The sequence below is a fragment of the Triplophysa rosa genome, linkage group LG16, assembly GCF_024868665.1.
Source record: "Triplophysa rosa linkage group LG16, Trosa_1v2, whole genome shotgun sequence".
In the NCBI taxonomy this organism is placed as follows: domain Eukaryota; kingdom Metazoa; phylum Chordata; class Actinopteri; order Cypriniformes; family Nemacheilidae; genus Triplophysa; species Triplophysa rosa.
Window position 1 is genome coordinate 11,498,777 of NC_079905.1, and position 27,645 is coordinate 11,526,421.

Consider the following 27,645-nt stretch of genomic DNA (forward strand, 5'->3'; position numbering starts at 1 on the left):
ACGAGTTGAGACTTTGTTAAAAATAAATGCCAGAAACTCATGAGTAGTGCTGGGATTTCTCAGAAGGATACAAAGCACCAAGATCTAGTGGACTTTACCAAATTTTAGCTTTTTTTTAGTGTTTGGTTGTGATATATTGTAATTGCTCATTGTTTCCTCGCTGTGACCGCAAAGTTTTTTTATAGAGTGGAGAGAAAGTATTTTAGTTTATAGTTTATAATACATCAAACTCTATTAAGTTTAATTAAAAACTTAAAATAGCACTTAAAGAGTCCTTTAACAGCACATAGTTAAAAGTGGTTAAAAACAAGAAAATTACTTTTGATAATGTTTTAGTATTAGTTACACATGGCATAGAGTTTGCACTATGGAACCTGATGCTAGTATAAAATATTATATTGGAGAAACATAACACATACAGTGCATTCTGAATAACTCACAATAACAAAGATTTCACCTGATAAAACTTTCAGTGTTTTATTCATTTGTACATCTCCATCCCCTTGTTCCCCTGAAAGTAAACATAATCATACAGATGATAAGTACTTCTAATATATATTTTGACAGTTTTACAGCCCCTGTACAAGAGCATGGAGTTCATGGAGTTCACATCTACATCAGCAACATCAGTTTCTTTGTCCGAGAACCAAGAACAAGCATATATGGGATGGGGTGCCGAGAGAGATAAAGTGAGATAGAGAGAGGGAGAGGGTAATGTTTGGGTTAACAGACATGGAATGAAGGCATATACAGAAGCAGCTCCATCAGGATCAACTATGTACAATACAAACCATTCATAAAATTAGGCTCTAAGATATAGAATTCATTACATTACAGTGTATTATAAGTGACAATGAGCAAGCCCACCCGCCATTCCTGGATCTATCCATGAACAATCCAGAATTGTTACAGTACAGCTTTTCTTTTTATTAGGTAGAAAACATGCCTGCAGTTAAGGCCTGCTCGTAACCGACAGAACAAAGCCACTCTCGCCATCATAAATATATCACCTTATCTTTGGGTCTCACTCGGGCTTTTGTCTGGGAGAAATAATTCAGGAACGTGTGGCGTCCACGGCTGTTTTAAAGTTTGCAGGGGAGGAAACATTGAAATTCTGATGGCAAAAAATTCTCCCGCAACCTTGAGGCAAACTACTGGCTAAACAAAAAAAGTCACATCTACACTTGTGGCCTCTGGCAGTTCTAAGAAACACATAATTACTTGAACAAAGAAACTAATTCAACAAAAGAAAACAAGCACGTGCACTAAGACGATTCTAAAGGAAATGTGAAAATTACAGGACACAATGTCGAAATCTGCTACCCCCTCAATTGTGGGTTTTCTTATAAGCAACAGCCCAGTAATACAACAATAACCTAAAATTAACCTAAAATATAAACAATAAATTAAACAGAATTAAATTATTAATGACAACGAGCGCCATACAATAAATGACTCCAAATGAATAACAAATTGATGGTACTTGTGCAAATAGCCAAATTCTGTTTTTTAGTTTAGGGAACATGTATTCATCGTGGATGGGGGAGAGTGCTCCATCCTTTGCTTCTCATTGTCCTTCACATGGCGGCATCAGCAGCGACCATCAGCCAGAAGGGAAATAAGGAGTATCGCTGTGGTAGTTATAATCTGGGCAGACTTTCTGGACTAGCTTGTAGTCGGTGCTGTAGAAGGAGATGTAAATGCAAATCACTTTGAAAGGCTTCGAGCAGAGCCAGGACACGTGGCTCTGCGTCTGCTCCTGGTAACATGTCTTGGACGGGTCGAAGTTGCAGAGCGTGTTCTTGGAGCCCCTCTCGACCTTCTCATATTCGATGCGGCAGTTGAATGACTTGGAATCCTTGGCGTCGATGACCGACTGCTGCGCCGTCAAATCGAACTCTACGATTTTGGTGGGCGGGACAAGGCTGACAGACACGTTGCCCTGACCTGTGGAGTTATGGCGGAAGTAGACGCTGAAGGTGCCGTTGCCGTGGTCGACGATCTTTCCGGTGATCAGAAGGTTGAGCTTAACTGTTTTGATGTTGGAGTGGAAATCTCCCCAGCCGAACATTTTCTTGAACTTGCCGGTCTTGACCATCGGCCGCCGTTTGGCTCTTGGTCTGGAGTCCTGCGAGTCGGTGGTGTTCCTCAGCCAGTCCCACAGGTCCTGTTCAGAGTAAGGCTCCGGAGCGTCATAGTGCAGGTCCAGGGCTGTTGCGTTTTCCTTCCCGTGTAGAGTCTGTGATAGAAGCCGACTGATGGACAAGTCCTTACTGCTTTCTGTCCATATGTGCTTTAGTGTCGACTTGGGGCTCCCTGATTTGAGCAGTTCTGACTTCCCCGGAATGGAACCATGGGCACTTGAAACCTGAAAGCAAAATCAAGATGATGTTAGGTAATGTTTTAAAATCTTAATGCACAACAAATGAGCGTTTTGTTCAATGCTTCATGACATAAAAGAGAATTAGGTGGATGCTACTCTTTGATTCAGGAGATATTGACCACTCAACCACACGCAATCATGTAGTCTCCCACCAAACAGGCAAATCAAATGGATTAGGGTAGGGGGAAAAAGATAATCGATCAAGCCTGCAAGCTTCAATTTGGAACGGCGCTAGATGACAGGAGCCTTCTGGGAAATGAAAGGGAGCGTGGCAAATGAGAAAAAGGATACAGCGATCAAACTCGCGACGCCGTTGTCCAGCGTCTCCTCCCCGACCGCACAATGTCGAGGAGGTGACCTCCGCCGCACTCCCTGATAATAAAAGTCGGTATTCTTTGAGTAAAGAGCAGACTATTAACCAGCCAGTGCTCCTTGAATTGATGATTGATGAGGCACTGGGTTTTCTCCATTTAGTGTCGATGAGTGGAATTAGGTACATACAGGGCCTGGCGGAGCTACGTGACATTGATTGCCTGATTTCTACTGTAAGACCTGACAGCAGATCCGTCTTGCGGTGGTTTTGCATCTCGAGGGTTACCCCTGGGATCGATAGTTAGAAAATAAGGTCTCACTACCAATCACGCTGACCCTTTGGACAGAATTGCCTCACAGCACGTGCAAGTGTAAGGCCGATGCTGGTCCATTTTAAACACAGCGGTGGGTGAGGGAGCGGGGCCGCACGGCTCATTTAAAGATTTCACATTGCGAAACTGAAAGGTAATCGATAGCGGAGTGTTAAGAGTGTTTCAAAATGCAAATTAAGAGCGGTTTAACTTAAAATCCTCGGGATTGCTGGAAAGCTTTTTGACTCGAGCTACAAGCTCACATTAAAGGGATAGTTCACCCAAAAATGATTTTTTTTTCTGCATTATTTCCTCTTGTCTTTACAAACCTGTTTGACTTTCTGTCTTCTGCAGAACACAAAAGAAGATATTTTGAAGAATGTTGTTGACCAAACAACATTGGACTCATTTACATCCACTGTATGGACACAAAACCACTGTGACATTTCTCAAAATATCTTCTTTAGTGTTACACAGAAGAAAGAGACATTCAGATTTTCAATGACATGAAAACCTAACCCCCCAAAATTACTATTCAGTAAGTCTTAATGCAAGGTACAGAGGTGTGCACAACATGCACCTTTACCTGTCGACAAGCACACGCACTTCATAATGATGAAGAGCCTTGGGGAAAGAGTTTAAATATGTTTCAGACTAATGCAGATCAATTACTCTTCCTCATGTGTGGAGTAAGAGAGCAGTCAGGCCTTGACCCATACTAAAGAACAAGTAATATGTTTTGCACTCTGGGAACATGATTAAAGACAGAGTTATTATTTATTAATGGCTCATTACAGAAGAGGCAATGCAAACAGGCCAAGGCTGAGCAAGTTTCAAGAAGTTATTTTATGTGACGCTCACTGCAGCTTGACCGAATGGGAGGGCTTCTCACATTGATAAATGAGTCTTTATGGTGTGGTTATCAGAGCTTGTTTTAACCAAATGCTGAGGGAAAAACTTGCATTCCTCTTTATGTATTCATCATGGTTATCTGCTCTCTCCTGAATAAAGCAAAACTGCAATGACAAAATATTATCAAACTTTGGTTCTGGTCTCGTGTCTCGCGCAAAAGTTTTCGCATTGGCCTCAGAAGGCTTGGAATTGGAAGTGGTACAGACTATATTTATTGTGCTTTTTTTCTAATAAGTATGGTCATAAGTGTTCCTTTTAAACAAAAATAAATGTAAATTACAGAAAATAAAAATAATAGCATGCAGGTTTGCTTAGAAAGGTTGGACACAAGGTGCGTGAATAAAGACTCATTTTGGTTACATTAGAAGGTCTGTTCACTCCCTCAAAAAAAATTCCCTCATTTAATTTCATCACCTGTACCACTTTCTTTCTTCTGCAGAATACAAAAGATGATTTTGAAGAATGCTGGTAACCCCATTGAGTTCCAGTGTATGGACACAAAACCGCTGAGACATTTCTCTAAATATCTTTCTTCGTGTTCCACAGAAGAAAGAAAGTTATATATAAGGTTTGAACCAAATTAAAATAAACTAACAATGACCATTTTTTATTGTTGGGTGAACTATCCCTTTAAGGTTCTAAAGTACCCTTTAAAGTAATTGCATAAGCTTACATGAAATAACAATGAACATTTTTACAGCATTTATAAATTGTTAATATTAGTAAGTTAGTTAGTTAGTGTTACCTAGCTTTTTCTTTTTAAAATGAACTACTAATGCATAATACTACACTGAATCATTTTTGCTATATTAAATAAAACCCTAATACCCCCTAAAAATGGCAAAGCTGTTTATCGTACTTCATTCTTATGTCTCGTCTATGCACTGCTGGCGTTCTCAAAAAGCTCACTCACAGACAGCTACACACTGGCCTGGAGTCAGTGCTCCTGGGCATCAAACCTGCGCACATAGCGGATGTCTAAACGTTAGCCGTGGCCTGTCCAGCCTGTCTTTCCATGATGGGCTTGGATCCAGCTCGGCTGCTGGAGCTTTATGGAGCCAGCTGCAGCGCTCACCTGAGGCAACAGTGCATCTGGTAAACACATTCGGTGGGAAGTACGGCCAAGCCCTTCCCTCCTCACCCGCTGACAGGCGGCCAGGCAGGCGCAAACAGCTGGGCTCCCCTAGGCGCTACACCACATCAGGTCAGCAAGAGCAAGATTGGACAGTTTGTGTGCATGGTTTGGATCTTAATGAGTCTGAATACTTTAAAAACTTCAGTGAAGTCAGATCAAATCCTACTGGCTACAATCCTGATCCAACAGCTGAGCTTTTAAACATCTGTAAGACACTGATCCGGCTTTTGTCAATACTGACAGGCTTTAAAAAATGACAGACTGTTCACCTTATCATAAGAGATTACAATTTAAAGAGTATAAGTCATGGGTTTGATTCCAAGGGAACAAACATGCTGATAAAATGTATAGACTGAATAAACTCTAAGTTGCTTTATGTAAAAGTTTCTGCCAAATAAATAAATGTCAAAAATAAATGAGGAATCATGTCCATTGTTTCGCAGTGAACACATTTACACAGAGATGTTGAGACAGTCACATGCAAGTGATGCACAGTTGAATTTTTCAACGTGCCAAATATCTTATTTTCTCTGAATTTCAAACAATCATGGTGTACAAATGTGTGACAGATTTTAATTGAAAATTACACACTGCAAAATAGGAAATTAAAAATGTTGCGAGCAGTTCGAAACCACTGACCGCATTTAACCTTGAAGTACGTGCTATATGGCTGCTCTCCCGACAGCAAGATGCTTGTCTAGCATAAAGAGCGAGATTTTGGTGGTAATAAATGATAGCAGATTAAATGGAATAATTACACAAGCTAATTCTCAAAATGTAATTACCTTATTGCAACACATTTGTGTTTCCATTTGAATGTTAATTTGCACTAATTAAAGTATTAATACGCATCAATATGTCAACTATAGTGAGCTAGTGGTTTTTTTACTGTTTTGACACATTGATTACATTGACTGTTTACTTAGTAAGTTAGGCATTACAATGTAGCATTTTACAACAATTGTCCACTTCTTTACTATAGTTACAAGCAGTTTCTGTTCAATTTCCATTGACTTGCAGTGATTTTGTGTCCATGCAATAGAAGTTAATGGATACAGAAGTTTGATTTCCAACATTATTCAAAATATCTTCTTTTGTGTCAGAAGAAAGAAAGTCATACAGGTTTGAATGACAAGAGAAACACCAATGGTATTAACATGAGCAGAGGAAACAGATATATCTAGTAGAGAAAAGACACCAGTGACCCTGAGCTCACATTATTCCACTTACTATATCTCAGAAATACATTGCAAACAAAATTATTAAAACCCAATAAAGATCCTAACATCCTTCTGACATAAACGTTCCAGTGAAAAACAGCTCTTATCAATAAAACCCCTAAGTCGAGGCCAAAACCTCCACTGTGCAAAACAATATGCCATAAAATGTCCAGTGCATCATTCCGGTTAACCTCCCAAACAACATTTAGAGCCTGCCTGGGAGATGAGATAAAACGGTGCATATCTACTTTCATTAAAGCAATTCTCTTCCACACAAAATCTAGACGCTTAAATAAGGTTCCCCATCCCGAGAGAAATGAACAGGAAAAAGGCAAAATGAAGACGGATTTCGAGCCAATCCACTTCTGCTAACAAAGCATTCGCAGGCTCTGCTAACTCCCTTCCCCGCTGCCTGCCGCGTGAGTTTGGCTTGGAGGAGTTTGAAGCAGGCCTATTAGCGACATAACTAAGCACCGTGCTTTAGGACGGGCCGCTGGGGCCGAGACACGAGAGGCTTGCTGTAAGTGTTGGACAGCTGCTAAGCAGCCCTGTTATATCAGGCTGTGACCATGCACTAGAACCACCTAATGGTGTCGTAAGAAGGCTGTTAGACGCACCATTAAAGCGGCCTGTCACGCTCGCTGTGTACATCAGCGAGTGTGTTTGTAACAATGTACATGGGCTCCCCTGATACACTGGTCAAGAAGATATTTTGAAATATGATATCTTCAGAACAGCACCAGAACACAGAACAGCACAGCCCCCCATTCACTTCTATTGTAACCAATGCAAGTGCATGGGATGCTGTTAACAACATTCTTTAGAAAATCTTCTTTTGTGCACTGCGGAAGAAAGAAAGTCATAGACGTTTGAAATGACAAGAGGTGAGTAAATGTGACAGAATTTTCATCTTGAAGGTGAACTACTCCTTTAATATCACCTGAGATGCATTATGAAATGGCTTGTTGAGAATATTACCACAAATGTTATAACATGCCAGCTTCAACAAAGTGTTTTAGAAAATCAAAGGCCACATATCATGGAAAATTGGATTACAGCGAACCATGTAGACATATTCTTAAAGGAACAGTTCACCCAAAAATAAATATTCTTACATCATTTATTTATTTACGTATGACTCTTTCATCTGTGGAACACAAAAGAAGATATTTTGAGACATGTCTCAGTGGTTTTGTAAACCCCACAATGGAAGTCAATGGGAACCAACGTTGTTTGGTTACCAACGTTCTTCAAAGTATATTTTGTGTTCTGCAGAAGAAAGAAAGTCGTACAGGTTTGAAATGACAAGAGAGTGAGTAAATGATGACAAAATGTTCATGTTTGGGTGAACTATCCCTTTAACAATGCAAAGATGTCTCCCAATTCTCCCAGTCTTAAAGGCACAGTAGCATAAATAATTCAATGGATCAGGGTGGAAAATAGGAATGTAACGCCAATTGGTGCATGATAGCTTGCATGATATTATATAAGTGTATATATATAAATATTTTATGTGAGAGAAAAGTTACAAAAGTGTGAAATATGGTTGCTTTTAAATGACACCCAAAACATTACAGTGAAACTAACAGGAGTGCAGTTTACTACAGTGTGTAAACAATGCAATTTTAACAATGCAATGCTTTCACCCAATCCATACACACTATTTGTGACTATCTGTCATCATTTACTCACCTTCGAGTTGTTCCAAATCTGTATCAATTTCTTTGTTCTGGTCAACAAAGAGAAAGATATTTGGAAGAATGCTTATAACCAGACAGATTTTGTCCCCCATTGTCTCCCATAGTAGGAAAAAATACAATGGTAGTCAAAAGTGCCCCAGAACTGTTTGCTGTCCTACATTCTTCAAAATGTCTTCTTTTGTGTTCAACAGAACAAAAAAATAAAATAAAGTAATTTTTCCTACTATGGGAGTCAAAGGGGGGCAAGATCTGTTTGGTTATAAGCATTCTTCCAAATATCTTTGTGTTCATCAAAACAAAGAAATTTATACAGATTTGGAACAACTCGAAGGTAAAAATGTAAATGATGACAGAAATTTCTTTTTTGGGTGAAGTATCCCTTTAAAGGTAGTGAAAACAGCCAGAGCGGGTAGAAAATAGTGGTCCTATGAATATTTTGTACTTCAAGAAACACATTTGATGGACTTAAAATGTAAAAGCTGAAATGTTATAGAAGTATATAATGTGGCTTCTTTGAAACCCTCAAAATGTAAATCTGCCTTCATCGCAATAGTATTATTCCCAAGAAGGAACCCAGAGTTCTCTTCCTGAGCAATGCAGATTTTTCTTGAGCCAACTGTGCTGCTCAGCGCTTATATTTACTGTGGAAATCTTGAGACTAATGTGGCCTGAGGCTCCATAAATCAAAGCAGGCTTCCCTTTGTCAGCATCGCAGATGGCCCCACTGCCCAATCACCCCAATTAAGAGCCGAGAAAGCGAGAGAGGAGAACACAGACGCAGCAAGACGAAGAGAGGAAAACCGAGTGTGCTAGAAGAGAGAGAGAGAGGAAGAGAGGGCACCTGTCTCGCTGTCATATTCAGGGGGCCTCCTCTGATCAGTGATTCGGGGCCTTCCTCTTAGCCACTACAGCGCAGAATTAATGATGGCAAACAAAAGCCAGCGCGACTCTCCTCACAGCTATTTGCGGGAGACTTCGCTCTCTACCGCTTTCCCTCTGAACTAATCCTCAATGTCACACTTAATGAGATTTTAGGCTAGAATAATAAACTGAAGCTGTGCTGCTCTTCTCCAAATGATTTTTCCTCTCCTATTCTTTAATTTTTTTCAGACCTGGATCTATACTGTGCCATTAGACACCTGCGGTAGCTACATGCACAGGAGACAGACGGGTTATGTTGAGAGGGTAATTGTTTGTACGGTGCATGATGGGAAAGGGCAGAGATTTTTGTATATTCATTATTTAGAAACCATATCAAAGTATTTCCGAAAACTAAAATGATGATAGTGAGGCACTGGTGTTTTCAAACAGAAGTGATGTGATTTGAATACATTGTTTGCTGTGTGCGGGGCTGCGGGGGGGGTGTTTAACAATGATGATGTCACATCCTGTATGTCCCTGCGACACTCATAACCTATTGGCAGCTGTAAAAATAGTTGGCAAAAAGCCAAATATTGTTTAAAATTATGTTCATTAATATAAGAGAACATAAAAATACATTACTACATCTCATCTTAACAAAACAAATAAAAACAAACATTCTATGGATTTTCTATTGGCCTATATTGATGTGCCACTGATATTTTATACACCCTAACTAGGGGAGTTGCAATATACCGGTAGTGACCATAAAAGAGATGAACAACATGCCTCCACCGACTGTAGAAAAAAGAAGCCAAAATGTCCCAGAAATGGGCACTGACATATTGCGGAGTAATAATGGCAAGGTGGAGTGGTGGTCTCAAGGTCCCGCCCATTACTCTCACAAACTCGCAAAAGCAAACAAATCATGTCGGACTCGTCACACCCCATTTCTATAACATCTTATAAAAGGACTTGTAAAAGAACATACATCAGCGTTATAAGAACTAACTAAAATGACAGAAAGAATCTTTGAAAAAAATGTTTTTGAAGTGTTATTTGTGTGGTGTAAAGATATTTAAGTCCCATTTGGAGAGGGCTGGGTTGATGACTTATTCTAGAGTCAGACACCAGGGGGCGATCGAATTGCTTTGGCTTCATTTTTCATGAGGTTTGCTGCACACCTGGTTTTGACAAACACATAAAAACATGATTAACAATTTTGTCATAATACACATGTGATAATATTGCTTTCAGCACTCACTCAAAACTTTATCTTAACAATCACAATGGTTACCAACTCTTTCTCTCTGAATCCCAACACTTGTACTGTAGGCTATATTAAGTGTAATTTATTGGCCAAAAAAAGAAGAGAACCACAAAATAAACCAAATTAATAATAAATCGAATTTGACGGATAGCATTATGTATTTATTTATTTTGGCCATGATAATTGCATATTGAAAGCCACAGCCCTTACCTTAACATTATCTCTACACCTTACCCTCGCAAAATCTTTCAAAAGTTTAGCATTAATTAAGCATGTTTATAAGTCTGTTTTCCTCATGGGGACTCTAGGCTGGTCTCACAACATACAGGAGGTCAGGTCATACACAGGCACAAGCATATCCACACACACAAAAACTGCCTGAATGATCTCTCTGAGCAGAACAGGAGGCTTCACGTTACAGAAAATGTCTGATTTTTGTATTGTGAAGTGTATTTAGAAGTGTGTGTTTTTTCTTATCGGTTGGAGTGGGTTCAAGAGTCAGGTAAAGAGGAACGCTCTCTGGGGCGCCGCCATTATAATGCACGCTCGTCCCTCAAAATCAAATTAAGCCTGTAATCCAATAAACTTCCATTTCTGCTGCAAGTGACCCCACAGGACCTCATTTCAAATCCGTGACAAGCTTTAATCAATATGATTTAGGGGTTGAGGACACAAATAATTCAGCCGAGGAGAAACGAGGCGGCGTTTCGATGCTGTCTCTACACTGCGAAATGCGTGGAAGCGTTTTACAGAAGGCCTGTTGTGAGCTACAGTGCTGCATTGATTTGGGGATGTAATGTGATAAGCAAGTCAAGTGAGTGAGAGAGAGAGAGAGAGAGGTGTGTAAAAAAGATAGAAGCACCTATCATGAGATCCCCTCGAGGGATATTTAACTGAAAGTCAGAGATCAATATGCTCGTGTCTATTGGAGCGGGCCATTGACAGGGCTACTTACAGTTTACAGTATCTGCCAATGCTACTTTAACCTGACGACAGCTCTTCGCGCTCTGATAAAAACAGCCCGGTCTCATCTCACTCTCATCTGTTCTTTGACAGGTAAAGCAGAAGCAATCATTTCTAGATAATGCTATTGGCTTCCCTGATAGAAGGCTCATGCTTTATTTGCTCATGTAAACATTATGAATACACAATGCAATCACTGATGTTTGGGTTAGATCTGTATAAATTTCATTTTTTTTAACTGTACTCGGAGCAATATGATTAAAATTTAAATGAACAGCAAACAGAAAAATATACATTTGAGACGGGGCCAGATTGCCCTGTCGGTTTCATTTCCACCCTGTAACTTTGTGTAGAGAATACATAACTACATACAGCTAAATAAAATGGTCTAAATGTGATGCTGCAACTTAAAGAGTTGAAATATTTGCTAAAAAACTAGCCTATACAAACAAAACTACAATTTGAAAAGATGACTGCTATTTAACTATTAAAATTTTGACTACAAAGTTCAAGCATTGTCAGTCATGGACACATAAAAAGCTGTGATTAAAAACCAAGATTGCTCCATCAAAAATTAATTTCTGAACTTGTCTGAAATAAAATAGTTTGTGTTGTGTTGTTTAAAAACGAATGTGATCTTGTTTTTCTTGATGTAGTCAAGGTTAAAACATATTTAAAGCATTTTTTGTTATTTTCACTATAGGTTGTCCAGCTTTCATTTTCCGAAAATAAAAACTGTTTTAACTAGGAATTTGAGAGCAATGTTGTCAATAGTTTACAGAATGAAAACAATATGATCATTTTACCTAAACACATGCTTATATTTATATAAATTAATAAATATATAAATATACACCTTTTGATGTGAAGCATGTGCTTAAATGTTTTAAATTCATTTTATAGACAAAAAATGTCATTGTGAAAAACTATCATTTTGTGTTTTAAAAATGTTTTAAAAATGGATACCTTTTACAACATATTGTAGAAAAACAGTAGGAGCTTAGACTAAATAAGAACTCCTTAACAAACATTTCAGGGTGAGACCTCAAAAAGCTACTTGATAAAATTCTAGGAAAATGTGACAATGTTTTGAATTGTTCTCTTAGTTACAATATAATTCTCATAGTTATTTTGGTTACTATTATTCTAAATGGTAAAACAATAAAACATATTAATTAATAATAATAATAACAATAATAATGATGATAATATTATTATTATGCATAATATTATGGTAATAATAATGATAATAATAATAACCTACCTACAGTATATATAGAGACATGTGATTTATCTAATAACCTATATAATTTATATATATATATATACATTAATAACCTACAGTGTACAGCATTCATACTTGTTTATATCTTTGTGTTGAAATTCCAGGGACTGATTTAAAACATAAAGTGTGAACTGAAAAATAATGACAGCAATGCTTAACATGCTTAACATGACTTAAGTGCATCAGCAAAAAGAAACAGTCAAAGCTACCGATAATGGCAGTCATTTTAAAGAATAATAGCTAAGTACCACAAAAATACTGCATTGATAAAGCTATTCTGCTCTTTGGAAACCTCTTCCATCCAAGGGCAATGCAAAAAAACATCATTCGATATTAAGGGCCATCTTCCACTCCATTGCATCTATAGCATTTCCCACAGTTTACATCTGGAGAAAGCCGGAGGTTGCATTCAACCCATGACGTATGTTGTCAGCTTGTAAAACACGGTGGGGGATCTGAAATCAAAAATTGCTCTGCGTGGTCATAGACCGACCAATGAACATGAGGCAATTTTACAGGACCCTGCTGTGAAAACACTGCTTTCACATAACAATCTCATATTCTTGGATGATAACACCCACATATTCTCCAGAGTGGTCTCACGAACACCGTGATAAAGTGAAGCATCTCCCATGGTGCCTCCAATCACCACATCTGAATAATATTGAACATTTATGGGACGTTTTGAAATGTAAAGCACAAAATAAAAAGGGTTTTCAGGTCAAAGAAATAGACACTTTCCTTATTGGTTACCAGCTCAATATCTGACTCATACGATTGCATTATGGCATATCTTGTATCTCACACTGCACATGGCCAAGAAAACGTGTTCTTTTTAAATACAAATCACTGTAAACACATCATAATATCTTGTTGATTATAAAGTGACTACGTTCACATTACAAGTAATTACAACAATGCCTTTCAGAAATATCGCCACTTTATTGCATTGTTGTCATCTATAATAATCATCTATTTTAATTCATTTAAACAATCAGCGAACAAAGTATTTGTTACTTATTTGTGTTCCTAACTTTTGAGTACTATTTTTTTAAAGAACAAGAGTGCTCTCCAGAAAGATTAAACATTCATTCATCCTCTAAAAGAAATAACATTAAGCAAGGTAAAACTAATTCACAAGGTGCTTGCTTTAAAAGAAGCCAATAACCTACAAAGGCGCTCGTGATAAACACTTCAGCAATTTCACACAAGTCACACTGGAGGAGTCATCCCCCCAAAAAAAACCTCCCTAATGAAATTTAAGCAACGAATCCTGAGACAGCCGAGCTTATCATTTCCCTTCAATTACCCTCCGCTAAATTGCTTTCCATTCAAAGCATGTTGCCCGATTGCACCTCTTTAAACAGAACACAGTCTGAAGTTCACTTTCAACGGCTCTAGAGAACCTGACTGCTTCTTTGCTCAGGTTCATAGATATTAACAGCATGAAAGACTTCACATAGTAAAGCCTCTCGAAATGAGAGATACACGAGAGCCTGTTGGCTAAACAAATCTGGGCACATTTATGCATGCAAAAACATATACATTTCACAGTATGACTTTAGTGAAAGACCTCTTTAACCGTTAATAAGTTTGTTTGAAAAAGGATATCACATGCAAAAGGTTCAGTTTTAAATCTGCCCAAGAGAGCAGTGCATCTCTGATGGTGTGATAAGAGTTCAGGATCCAGAGAGGATGTTTTAGATATAATGTTGACTATCTGTCCTGATTCATGCCACATCTGACAAACGCACTCTTCTTATTTATGCAGAAGAGTGCAGTATTCATATAATGTTCTTTAAACAAATGAACAAGTAGTGCTTGCGTGACTCTATTCTGTCAAAGCTCAAAATATATTCACAATGTTTTTCAAGGGTCTGAAATAAACCAGCTCTGGGTCAAAAAAGAGACTGGGTTAAATTATCTCATAAAATGTTGACCCAACAATGGGTTAAAACAAAACAGGATTTTAGGATGAAGCAACCCAGCGTAGGTTAATGGTTGGGTTTGTCCCTTTTTAACCCAATTATGGCGAAACCCCCCCAGCATTTTTTAGACTGCAACCAGTTAGTTTTCTTACCAGACCATTTGAAAAGCACTTTGACTTATGAATATTGTTTAAATACAGTATAATTTTTTTTAATACTACTAAATACACTATCACATTATACATTTTACTATACCAATACTAGTACTATTTTGACTGTATTTCTTGCACATTTGATACTGGCCAGTGTTCATTTCAGACACTGCTTTATCGCTGTGTTGATCTCTGCCTTTCTGTAACTTATGAACTAATACATAAAGACACATTTCTTTAAAAAGTCGGGCATGCTCAGCAAGAGCTGTTAACTAAAAAGTAATATACTTTAAAGTGGCTGAACCTTGACAGGAAGTGTTTAAAACAGAACTCCCATGATGCACCACAGGGACAAGAATTCATAAATGGCCAGCTGACTGACTTTATGGGCTATTTAGTGTTGTGTTTGTGTGATTCTTATTCTCTCTCCTTCTCTCACATAGCCTACACACAAACAGATGCAGAGAAAGAGAGCAAGAATGTGTGTGTGTGTGTGTGTGTGTGTGTGTGCGTGCGTGCGTGCGTGCGTGTGTGTGTGTGCAATTGAGAATGCAGGAGAGAGGGGAAGCAGAAAAGATTAATTCAAAATGACTTGCTTTTGCGGTGGAGCAGGAAAGCAGCAGCATTACAAATGAAAGTGGATTTTGTATGCTAGATTTAACCTTAAATGGTTTCGCCACGCGCCGCTATCATCTCTGACAATTTCACAGGGAGGGCCAACGCCTAGCCTCCATTCTTCCGATAGGAAATGTTATTCTCCATAGACAAATTTCCCTCATGTACACGTCCTTAAACGCACTTAACAGGTGACCCCCATTCTTCAGCTACTACGCTGTAATAAAAGAGGAAAAACGTCTTGAACAGCAGTAGATAGCCTATTTAATACCTCTTGAGCATTGAATTCAGACAATGTATTGGAGCGGCTACATTATGGGCGCTTGTTAACATATTAAAGACATGGTATTTTGTTTCTTTAGTGCAGTGGTGCTTAACCTCATATTATATTGAAAAATAACATGTTACGCCCGTTCAGACCGTCAGCGACTAACTGCGGCAAAGCGACGCAATCTCATTCATTTCAATGGAGAGCCGGCGAATTCCGGCAACACGAGCGACAGTGAAAAGAAAACTTTTTTGAATTGTTCAACTTTATGCAAAAGATGAGTGACTTTTGCGAGCGACTACCAATGGGAGTAAAGCAGTGGAGCTCACGTCATCCGTCTCTTGTCAGTTACTGGAGAGTTCAAACTGTTATTAGGACATCCAAAGCTAGGAACGCCTTTTAGCGATCTCATAGCAAGAGACTAGCGACACACAGCGACAAAGTGGCTGGCTGTTTGAACAGGGCTTTATACAAGCTGTTTGTTTTCTATCCAATTGAAGCCTGCAGTTGTTGCAACACTGATACCACAATTTGACGTCTAAATATGGTTAAAATAAATACAATACAGCTCTAAATTGTGTGTTTGTTCTAATAAAAAATGTATAAACAAAATAAAAATGTTAGTAATTCATCTAACATATATACTGGAGATCTCATACAAAAAATTGCACTACACCGTATTTGTGAAAAGTGCAACGCAAGTCCACATAACATGACAGTTCAATTGAGCTTTGAGGAAAAGATGATATAAAATAAAAAATATTGTTCCAGGTAAAAACAGTAGGAACACGATGTCTCGTTCACCTTGTACACATAGCATCATTAGCATAAAGTTCAACTCAAAATCATTTCTGCATTTGTCTGTCACGTTCCCCGTGCTGATCTCCACATTTTTACAAGCTCTCGGAATATTTTGGAGGGGTGTGTGTATGTGTGTGTGTCAAGTGGAGATTATGAGACTAATTTCAGAAACCTCCTTCTGGGTTATCCAGCGCTCTGATTACTATGTATTACTTGCCGAGACTCACTGTCCCATTGCTCTAATGCACTTTCACAGACTAATAGCACATCAAAGTAAAGCCCTGAAGTTACTCCAGCACGTCGAGACCTGACGTTCTCCATCCTACCGGAGGACATCATCCGATTTTCCCTGCATTTCACGTATGTCCTGAATATCGGTAGACACGTTTGTGGTCGAGCATATTTGCACATTTGTAATAACGAATGTATAAAATGAGGTTTTACTGAACATAAACAATAAAGGAATATTGGTACATTTATTATTTATAATATTTGTTTGGTACTAGCAATGTTTTCTATCTCTCTCACACATGCACACACACTTTATTAAATATTTTCCAAGCATGGCGAACATTAAAGATCTCTCAAGTCCTTATCTGATGTAAATATAGTAAAGCCAAAAAGAGATTTACTTCAAAGAGACTGTGTGCTGTAAACTAGTGTTGACCTGGAGTATCTACGTCTCCATTCGCTCAGTATGTGAGATTCAAGATTAAAGGATGCATTTGTGCTGTCTACTAAAATCCTATAGGCCACAAACACATTCAATTAACCCACAGGCTTAGTTTTATAGTCTGAGCAATTAAATGAAAACTTTGAACAGTTCTCACTTTTCTGAATAGAATAAGGAAGGGAAAATAGTAAGAAGTGCAGAGAAGAGAGCGGTGGAAGTACAGCCGCAGAAAAAAATGAAGAGGCCATTCCAATTTTTCATTTAATCAGCATTTCTAGATGTATTGTGGCCATTTCAGTCCAGTGTCTGTAGAATTTCAATAAAATCAAACGACAGGAGTGACATTAAATCATATAACAGCTGTGATAGACCGACAGCATGAAAAGACAATGTGATACAAAATCGAGAAACAATTTTTTTTATCTTTTCTAAATACATGTACAAATATTACTGATGTATTGCTTAAAAGGGAATATGAACTTGTTTTCTTTGCAGTATTTGAGGACTGATAAAATACAGAGCATCTTTCTGTTATTTTGACCTGTTTCTCCAGTCTTTATTTTTAGGTAAAATTTGGTAGAAATATTGTTATCGTTCACAGAATTAAACAAAAATTATAATTTTCCCTAAACAGATACTGTAAATGGTACATTTTAATATCAGAAAAACTCATTTTGAAATTGTCTATTATAGCCCTGATTTTAATAGCTACTTTTCTTTGTTTGTGCTTTTTTTTAAATAAATAGGTTATTTGTAAGTGATTTTATTCAGTTACATCAGCGAGTCTAACAGCAGTCACTTTTAATCCCCTGTGATATTGACTTTAAAGGGATAGTTCACCCAAAAATGAAAATTATGTCATCATTAACTCACCCTCTTGTTATTTCAAACCTGTATGACTTTCTTTCTTCCATAGAACACAAAAAAAGATACTTTGAAAAATGTTGTTATCTGGACCCCATTCACTTGCATTGGTCATATAATAGAAGTGAACGGGGGTCCAGTGCTATTTGTTTACCAACTTTTTAAAAAATATTTTAAAATACTTTTGTGTTCTGCGGAAAAAATAAAGTCATAAAGGTTTGAAATGACAAGAGGCTGAGTAAATGATCTATCTGACAGGTACTCTAGGAGTCATAAACCAATGTTAAGCCAATCGTAAAACTCCATAAAACTTACGTTTACCCGAAATTGATTTCATCGACTGTCTTCATTTACATCACACCATGTGGTTGTGAAACATTGTCAGGGATACAATCACATTTTAAACAGAGCCTTCTGTCATCTACGTTTCACAAAATAATGTGTCATCCAGTAGAATCAAATTAAATTAAACCGAGTAGAATTGAATGACACTGAATAAAATTTAGCCAACACAGGGGAGCAAAACACATCATAGCATGTCACCCATTCAGGTTGTGAGTGGCGCTGTCAGTCACCGCACAAGAGTCCACGCACTCTCTCTCTCTCTCTCTCTCTCTCTCTCTCTCTCTCTCTCTCTCTCTCGCTCTCACACATAGACACCTGCTTCTATTCTGTATCCGTCTCCCACAGGTGTAGGGTAAGGAGAATCCTGCTTACCTGTCTCTCTCTGTCTGAGAGGCCGCTGCTATGGGGCCACGCTAATGTTTTAAGTAATGGCTTTTGAGAGCTGACAGATCGGAGGTGCTCGAGCCGCTCTGGGAGAACAGAGCACATCCATCACCTCGCTGTAATGCGCTCAGCCTTCAGTCACTGTCACAGGCAACGCTATCGGGTTTAGAAGAACCGAGAATATTCAGACTTTTACGCGGCATCAATGGCACCCTCACATGTCTATTAATTACAGGCATTTTACTCTGTGTAGTTGAAATGACTTTGGGATTTACAGAAGAAATGTATGATCTTTGTCAAGTGTCATTTGTTAAAGATCAGCTCAGGTCATGGGGAGAAGAGGTCTTTTGGTTCCTACAAGAAGCAACTTAAGTTTGAGTAAAAAAATATATACGAACAGAACCATTAGTTTTAAAGTAAAAGCATGTTATATTCTTACGTTTTTATGAAAACTATTAAATTATTAAAATATTGCACTGTAAAAAAATCCTGCTGGGGCGTATTCACGTAAAATTGCATGTTTTTTTATTATATTTTTCTTGTAAATTTGCAGTCTTTTCCTGTAATGTGATGTCTGTAATGTGAAATCTGTAAAAAATAACTGTAAAATTACAGTTTTATTTTACAGTGTGGGTAACTGCCACTTGTGTCTTCCTTTTCATCATGTAGTCTATCACTGTTTTTACTTTAGTTAAATTACTTGTTGTTTAAACTTTCTTTTTCTTCGTCTGACCTATTTTGTACAACTGCTAGATTTTAGATCACATGCAAAACCCAAAGTAACAGTTGTCGAACAAAACAAAATCATCCTTCTGGAAATGATTCTGTTTCCGTTTGATGTGCTTCTCATAATAACTCTGCAAACTTTTGACTAATCTCTTATTTTTATATATTAAAAAAGATGACATACTGGCATATTAGTCATTGTAGTGTTCACACATGTACACACACACTTTGCCTTTCACACTGAACTACCAGACTGCGAGAGTTTAAATCTCTGAAATTAAATGAAGTGAATAGGGTAGAAGCATAAAAAAATTATAGCAACATGAAAAATGATAAGAGCAGAATACAGCATAATACAAAACACTGGATTGTTCTTTCTAAATATCATATTAAACTCAAGAATCAGCCTTAAAGGGACAGCTCACCCCAAAATAAAAATTCTGTCATCATTTACTCACGCTTGAGTTGTTCCAAATCGGTGGTTTTTTTTTCTGATGAACACAGAGAAAGATATTTGGAAGAATACTGTAACCAAACAGTTCTTGACCACCATTAACTACCATAGTGGGGAAAATTGGTAGACAAAAGTGCCCCAGAACTGTTTCCTAAATTCTTTTGTGTGCAACAGAACAAAGAAATTTGTAAAGCAATTTTTCATGGTAGTAAATGGTGGCCAAGAACTGTTAGGTTACAAGCATTCTTCCAAATGTATTTCTCTTTGTTCATCAGAACAAAGACATTTATACAGATTTGGAACAACTCAAGGGTGAGTAAATGATGACAGAATTTTCATTTTTGTGTGAACTGTTCCTTTAACCCAAGTGTTGGTCACTATTATTTGTAAGGCACGTTGCCTTCATCGTCCAAATTAGCATGTCTTTCTTGCTCCATTTCAAGGATTTTTCTAGACACCTTGTGCTGGCTGTATGCCCACATTGGGTGATGAGTGATTGTGATTCTGAAAATCAATAAAATAAAAAATGAAATCTAGCAGACCCCAGCCTAATGCAATGCTGCCATTCACAACAAGAAGAATGATAAGCCCTCTGATTGGTCGGTTCCTGTTTAGCAGTCATGAACAGTTCCCGTGTGCACTTGCCACGCACATGCTGTCCGTCTCAAGCTCAAGTTTCACCCTCTGTATAACTATACAGTTCAAAAATGAGAAATAAATGTGTGTTGTATTATGTATTGATTGACAGACTCAAAAAAAAACTAATTTCAAGAGAAGAAATATAACCGGGGCTTTTGAAAATAAACCAGGTCCTCCCTACACACACACACATTAAACATACAGATGCACTGCAGTTATTAGCATATGCAGTGGAGTGGTGAGCCACCTAATGCAGGATAGCGACTGTTAAGCAGAAAAAGTGTGGCTTTGTGTCAAATCTATTGAATTTGGTTCCATGCAGTACAGTTGTTTTGTCCACATGCCATGTAATTAAGTTCATTAATTCAACAAAGACGACAAAAGCGATCGTGTTGTCCAAGTTTACCGTGTCTAAATCTTCTCACATACTTGAATTAGGAGCTACTGTAAGCATCTATGGCAGCTTGTTACATGTACTGTATATCAGCAGCAGGTTTGTGTTGACAGATTGATGATGTGAAACAAGAGGGTTTCACATCATCAGTCCTAAAAGGGGTGCATGCACACAAGGGCTCATGAACTCAGAGTTGCAAATTGCATGAGAAAAATCAAAGTACTGAGATTTACAAAATCAGTCAAATACACAAGGCCTGTTCAATTACGAGGTAGCCTCTTATACAGTTGCCTATACTAGAAATACTAGCAAATGTTGATCAAAATGGACAGTTCTTAAAGAGATAGTTCACCCAAAAGTAAATTTATTCTGTGGAACACAAAAGAATATATTTTGAGAAATGTCTCAGTGGTTTTGTGTCCATACACTGGAAGTCAATGGGGGCCAATAGCGTGTGGTTACCGACTTTCTTCAAAATATCTTCTTTTGTGTTCTGCAGAAGAACACAACAGTCATACAGTCATGACTTTCTTCAGACTCCATTATTTTATGATGGAAAAAATGTCTTTACATTATAAACATTGTTAATAATAGAACTATAACGTGGACATCTTTTAATTACACTCAGCTATAGAAATATTATAGATTTGTAGTTAAATTAATAAAAACTAAATATCAAAATGTTATAAATGTAAAAGTGTAGAGGTGTAGATTTTCTCTAAATAAACATTTGGCTGGACCTGTATGCCTCAGTTTTTCCATTGTGCCGACATGTTGGTGCGTTTGAACAGCCCTGATATATGTGAAAAGTACAAAAAAAGTCTTGATTTTGCTGAATGGTTATTAGAAATTAGTGTGTTTTTAGAAGTAGTTAGCCTATCACTTTGAGTTTTCTGATTAAGGGGGATCAATAAAAGTTGCTGCTTAGTTTGCCAAGCAAAAAAAAAACTACAAATAAAACCTAATACAAGCCAAAATATAAAACGAAAAAATAGCCTACATCTAAGAAATGCAACAAACGTACATGTGCAAAAAACAATTACATGCTTGCTTGTTAAGACCATCTCCAACCATTCCAACTTGAACTTGTGACAGTGCTCCACCTGTAGGCAGAGACGGGTAATGCTTTAAAAGACAATGATTGAAAGTTAGTAAACTATGGCCAGCAACCTAGAGTAATAATTGTCATCCACCAACAAAAACGTCATTCCATCCTCTGAATGCAATAACTGAAATAGCAGAAGCTTAAAGGACATGTCCATAGCTTCCTATTCCTGTTTTTAGGATCGCTGCTTTAGAGCAATTTTACCATGCAGGAGATAGTCCATAAAAACCAAAAGACCAACTTAACGTGCTTTTATCTAATACGTAAACACCTCTTGTTTTTCATGCCTAAATTCGGTGCCACGACTACGAATCTGCTTCTCATCTCTTTGGGAAATGATTGCAGACATGTATCCAAACACAGTCTGGAAGTGCTGTTGGTGTAATCCATCACCATTGTGTCTGACTGACGTTTATGGCTCAGAGATTTCGCTTTCATCTCTCTAATTCCAGCCTCTTTAATGCATGAAAGAAACTTCAGAGTCCCACAGCATTTTAAGATAGAAGGGAGGTAGGCTGGGGTTATCTGGTCCTTCCTGCCTCTCCGGAGACTTTGCATGTAGTATTTAGAAATGTTCCTTTAACCACACCGCACGTCTCAACGGGGATGGGATTGGAGAGACTGCGTCTATATATATATAGCGAAACGGGGAAAATAGCCCATTGGGTTGAGGCTCAGGTCAGTCTAGGGTATAATTTTCCAGATCCACAGCCCTTCTGGGGTTGTACCCGGCGATGACCTCTGACCTGTAGGTGACTGAAATTCAGCAGCGGTTTTGGGAAGAGAAGAGCACAGACTGTGGTAATAAATCAAACCAACCTTGTCCTGTCTCCACCCAATTATTTGTCCTTAGCTTGACACTGCGTGCGTGTGTGCGCGTATACGTGCGTCTGTGAGTGTGTGTGGAGGAGGAAAGAGTTTCTAAGTGAAACCTGCTAAAGCTTGTGTGTGCAGGGTAAACACTAAACAAACATTTATTATCAAATAAAGAGCCCAATAGTGTTAAATTACTTTTAGTATTGGTTAACAAAAACTTGACATAAGTAATACAATGTTTACTATTGCCTAGTCCACAAAAACATTTAAAGGGATAGTTCACACAAAAATAAAAAAATTCTCTCATTATTTATTCACCTGCATGTCGTTCAAAACCTGTATATGATTCTTTCTTCTGTGCAACACAAACGAAGATATTTTGAGAAATGTCTCAGTGGTTTTCCGTCCATACAATGGAAGTCAATGGGGGCCAATGTTGCTTGGTTACCAATATTCTTCAAAAAGAAGTTCATACAGGTTTGGAATAACATGAGTGTGAATGAATGATAAAAAATATTTTTGGGTGAACTGTCCCTTCAAGTAATGCTAGTCTGGAAAAATAAAGGTCATATGAACTTGCTATTCAAGACACCAAAAAACCCCACATCCTCCACCGTAGCTTCTGCTTTCCAAATGAATTCATTCTCAGCCATTCTTTCTCATCAACCGATAAGGTTTTCTATTCATTCACAGCCATCGAAAAATATGAGCATGCTACAGGAAATAAGCACCGGTTTGAGCTGTGGAGGGTGTTGTTAGAAAGCTGTATTTTACAAGGCTTTCGAGCAACACCCTTGCCACAGGTGTAGCACCATGGATCCACTTGCTAAATAAAGGGCACCTTGAGACGTCAATCCTACAAAGACATAACATCAGTCACCGGCCCCCGTGCAGCTATCAGCACACACACACAGACATGAATGCACACGTGCACTCTCCTACAAAGCCCAGCAGAGCTCACGGGGTCACACATACCTGTCCAATCACGTTAGGGTTTCCAAAAGGGTCACAGGTCAATGATAGTGTAAATCAAGCAGTGTTCAATGCATTTTGGGTGGCAGTTTGCATTTTTAGCTCATCTTGGTTTCGATCGTTGCAGAGGTTGTTCGAATTTAGTTTCTCCAATTATCTGTTGCAGAACTGCTGATGGTACCATTACCTACAGAGATGCATTAACATAATGCAGATGTCCTTAACTGCAATATGAAGACACTTCATGAAACCCACAGAGTTGGGATAAATGGACTGTGGCACTGATGTGAACACAAGTCTATTAAACAGTGAATGTGTATGTGCGCACCATGGAAGGACGGTTGATTGCATTGCTTTGCACACTAACTATACAGCCCTGGGATCTCAACATTTCCACCCCCCTCTCTCAGACCTAACTGTTCCTTTTTATCACTTTAGAGCTTAACATCATTCAGCCTTAACTCACTCACCCCCTCCACAACCACATAAACTCATGGCTTATCCTGGGATTGAGCGGGTGGGGGGTACCAAACATACACATCAACACAGACACCAATTTAACAGGAACCACATTCGTATGCATATAATAAGTACAGACATTAGAGAATACAAAATCATGGTACCCACTTCAGTTGAGTTATGACTTCTTTCCAACCTATGTTTTGTCAGAACAATCGTGATTATATCACTTAAGTTCTTATTCATTTAAAGGACCTCAAGAGGGCAGTTAAACTGCATTTCTTTTTAACCTATTTAAAGAGACTGACAGCCCATGTGTCATAATGTCTCCTCTGGGGCTCAGGTCAGCTGACTTAAGAGCATTCTAGTGGTCTGAAGCATAGATGAGGTTTAATGGACTAAGAGCCGCAGAATTTTACTTGAACCATTTCACGCCATCTTCACCAATCATTAGACACAATTGGGTTAGCTCGGACCTTGACCATAGCTTTCCACTGGAGTCTTAAATGGAGTGGATGTAGCTGGCTGAGCAGCTCCTAAGACACAGTCATCGAGGGTTAAAAACACCTGAGAAACTGAGGATCATTCCATACTCAAGAGTATTAATAAAAGGGCGAGTTTGTGCTGGATAATAAATCTGTATCTATATAGTTGCAGAACGCATTTTATGCACATTAAACATGGCACATGAACTGCTCTGCTGATTCATGTATGGAGAAACTAAAACTTCCTTCTAGTGAATGTGGGTGTTTAAAATAAAAAAACGATGCCAAAAAACGATCTGCAAAATTATTCTAAGATATTTGTAGTATTTTTTTTAACTTTGTATAGCCTAAGAAAATGTTATAAAAATGTATCTAAATTTAAATAAAGAAAGCAGCAAAAAGCTCAATCTAAAAGATCATTTAAAAAAACACTAAAATCGAGGAAATGTAGGCTACAACAGTTAATGCATATAAAGACGCGCCGCGTTTCGTGCGCTCATTGGAGCGCTGCGGTTAGTCGCGTTGGCTGGCGCACAGGCGCTCCGTTGTTCCGCCGTTATCGGGGTCATGGCGAACCGGCACAGACAAGAGGCTTAAGTTCTGACAAGAGACTTACAAGAGAAATGCAGTATCCAAGTTCAACTCTAATCCTCGTAGGTGCGGATAGGCCTAGCAGATGAAGTCTTTCTACCCACTAATTTAAAATCTGCGTATGTGTGTTTTAGCGTCAACATGTTTCTCGTCCAAAATGTTGCAAGAGATGCAAGAGAAATTAGCCCACGAATATATAAACAGATATAGACCATGTGTGTGTTGTTTGCCAAAGACAGCCGGGGTAAATAAAGGTGAAGTAAAATAAACAAGTGTTTTTTTTTTGTTTGTTTTGCAGACGAGAACCTGAACCTCTTACTTTTTAGTGATGTCGTACTCCGAAACAGTCACAGTAAGCAATATACAAAGTGAATAAAATTTTACTAAATATTTTAAATACATTTAAATAAAATTCCACATGCATTAAAACGAGCTGAGTGAAGTTAATTGAATTGAATGCGACATGCAGGTCTTTCGGACTGCGCTGTCCATGGTGATGAAGTGTCTTATGGAAAACAGGGAACTCGCACGTCCCCAAAATTCTGCGCGGTACTGTTCTGGCCTCTGTAAAATTCAGTACGTTAGAAAAGCATGACCACAACGCATAAGAATCTACTACGCTACTATACAGTACTTTTGTGAAGTGGTAACAACATGATAAAACTACAAATGAATACGCTTTTAAATATGTTGATATCTATTTAGAAATTAAAACTAATACAAATATCAACATATCTCCGATATCAGTCATACAATGATTTTAAAGGTAGGCTCTTTAAAAAAAATATGAAACTGAAATATATACGCTGGGTCAGCCAGATTGATACGAGATCTATTTTATGTCTTGTAACAAGCTTTGAAATGTAACTGACCAGGAAGAAAAAGTTGGAGTAAAAAAGGTTATAGTTCGTTACTGATACATGGCTGCGAATGTATTATTTAAAAACGTAATTAAGTAGTCTTTAGTGTTTATAAACAGTTTATAAATAATAGACCAAAATAATTTCTAACGAAAAGCATAATGCAAATTAGAGAACAAATAAAGTACAAAATAAAATTGCTAGATTGGGACGTTTAAAGTGGCCTAGCATGTTTCAGACATTTAAGTAATGTAACTTTTTCTTTAATGTTTTAGTCGTCTTGTGTACATGTACGCGGGCCGTCTAAAAAATAAGAAAAATAAAAACTTGGAAAAATAAGTTAGCATGATATTATTATAATGTTAAATTTAGCCCTTATATTAAAAAAATCCTCTATTATCTTCTAAACAAACACATAGCCTACGTCTAAAATTCATGTTCATAAATAAATACAAAAGTTAAATGTCCGAGGTTTAGTTATTTTTTAGTTAAATATTATGTTTCATCAAACTGAATCGGTCACCTTAATTTGATTCCTCTGTAAAATCAAGCCGTAGTAGTCTATATACTTTTAATACTTTTTTAATAAAGCGAATGGTTATTTGAAGAAAAAAAGTAGTTTGTTCTAGACATGTGGGTCTATGTTTTCAATCAGCGACCCCGAATAGTAAATCAAAGGCACTCTCATCTGGGTAAAAGACCGTCACTGCTCTTTCATTTACTCGCCTATTTTCATTTATTGTGGCGCCCCCAAGAGGTCAAATACTAAAACAGCTCGTGTGTCCTTTTCGAGAGATACCTTCAGAGGCTGAGGATGGGTCGTCCGCGCACGAGACGCATTTTATAAATAAAATCACACTATATGCGAATTTAGTCCTTTAGTAAGCTCATGTTATCCGACGGCTTTTCATATTTTATTACAATCAAAACGTGAAGTATTACAAACAACACTTAATAGAACAATTCATAAAAAGTTCTTTTTATTACCCTGATATGATAGTTAAACGGTCAAATTCGTCCTGCTGCAAGATCTTTGGTTTCATTGTGTCATTCTAAAGTGCCACAGTTTCTCAATATAAAAACGACAGCAACGTTTCCAGACTCACGAACGTACATCGTATGTAAATTCTGGTCGCAAATTGACAAAAGGAAAAAAGGACACTTACCAGGTAGACAGCCGGAGTGAGGAGAAAGACGGCACACCAACACGTCGCCCGCATCCTCCCTTATCTCAAACTTCCACTAATTTCCCTGCGCTGTTTCTCTTGTCTGTAAGGAACATAGATCCACCCGGTATCCGCTTTAGACCTTTAGCCTGGGCAAAAATGACACTATAGACCCCATGATCACAGAATAGGCTTTAAACTTGACAGATAAGGGAGGGTGAGCAAATTAACGATTACATAGGCATTAATCCAGACAAGGAGTGAAGCACAGTCATATTTCATTGAGGTGTCGTGGGAGATGCTCGATGGTCTCGCTGCCTGGAGGGGCTGCGGCGTAAGTCCTCTTTGTAAAAAGGACAGAGGCTTTTCACGCCCGCGCTGTCACTCAGCGGTGGCTTTATATCGCGCGCGAAGAGCCACGCGCGCCGTGCTACATCCGGAGAGAAACTCAGCGCCAGCCATGGGGAGGAGAGTAGAGGGGGTGGGACAAGAACAGAGTGGGGAAACATTAAAGCACCGGATGAGATTGGTCCGAGAAGACGGGATCACACGACTGCGGCGACTTAAAACAGACTCGCTTGCCAGCGGAGAGGCTT

At 38.2% G+C, this 27,645-nt stretch overlaps 1 protein-coding gene across 1 annotated transcript; it reads right to left on the reverse strand.

Moving 5' to 3' along the window:
* Positions 1-457: 457 nt before the first annotated feature.
* Positions 458-27,495, reverse strand: nxph1 (neurexophilin 1). Its single transcript, XM_057355730.1, has 2 exons — positions 27,050-27,495; positions 458-2,368 (listed from the first exon to the last, which is right to left on the reverse strand). The coding sequence occupies exons 1-2, from the start codon at positions 27,101-27,103 to the stop codon at positions 1,604-1,606; spliced, it is 819 nt and encodes a 272-aa protein (XP_057211713.1). The 5' UTR covers positions 27,104-27,495; the 3' UTR covers positions 458-1,603.
* Positions 27,496-27,645: the final 150 nt, after the last annotated feature.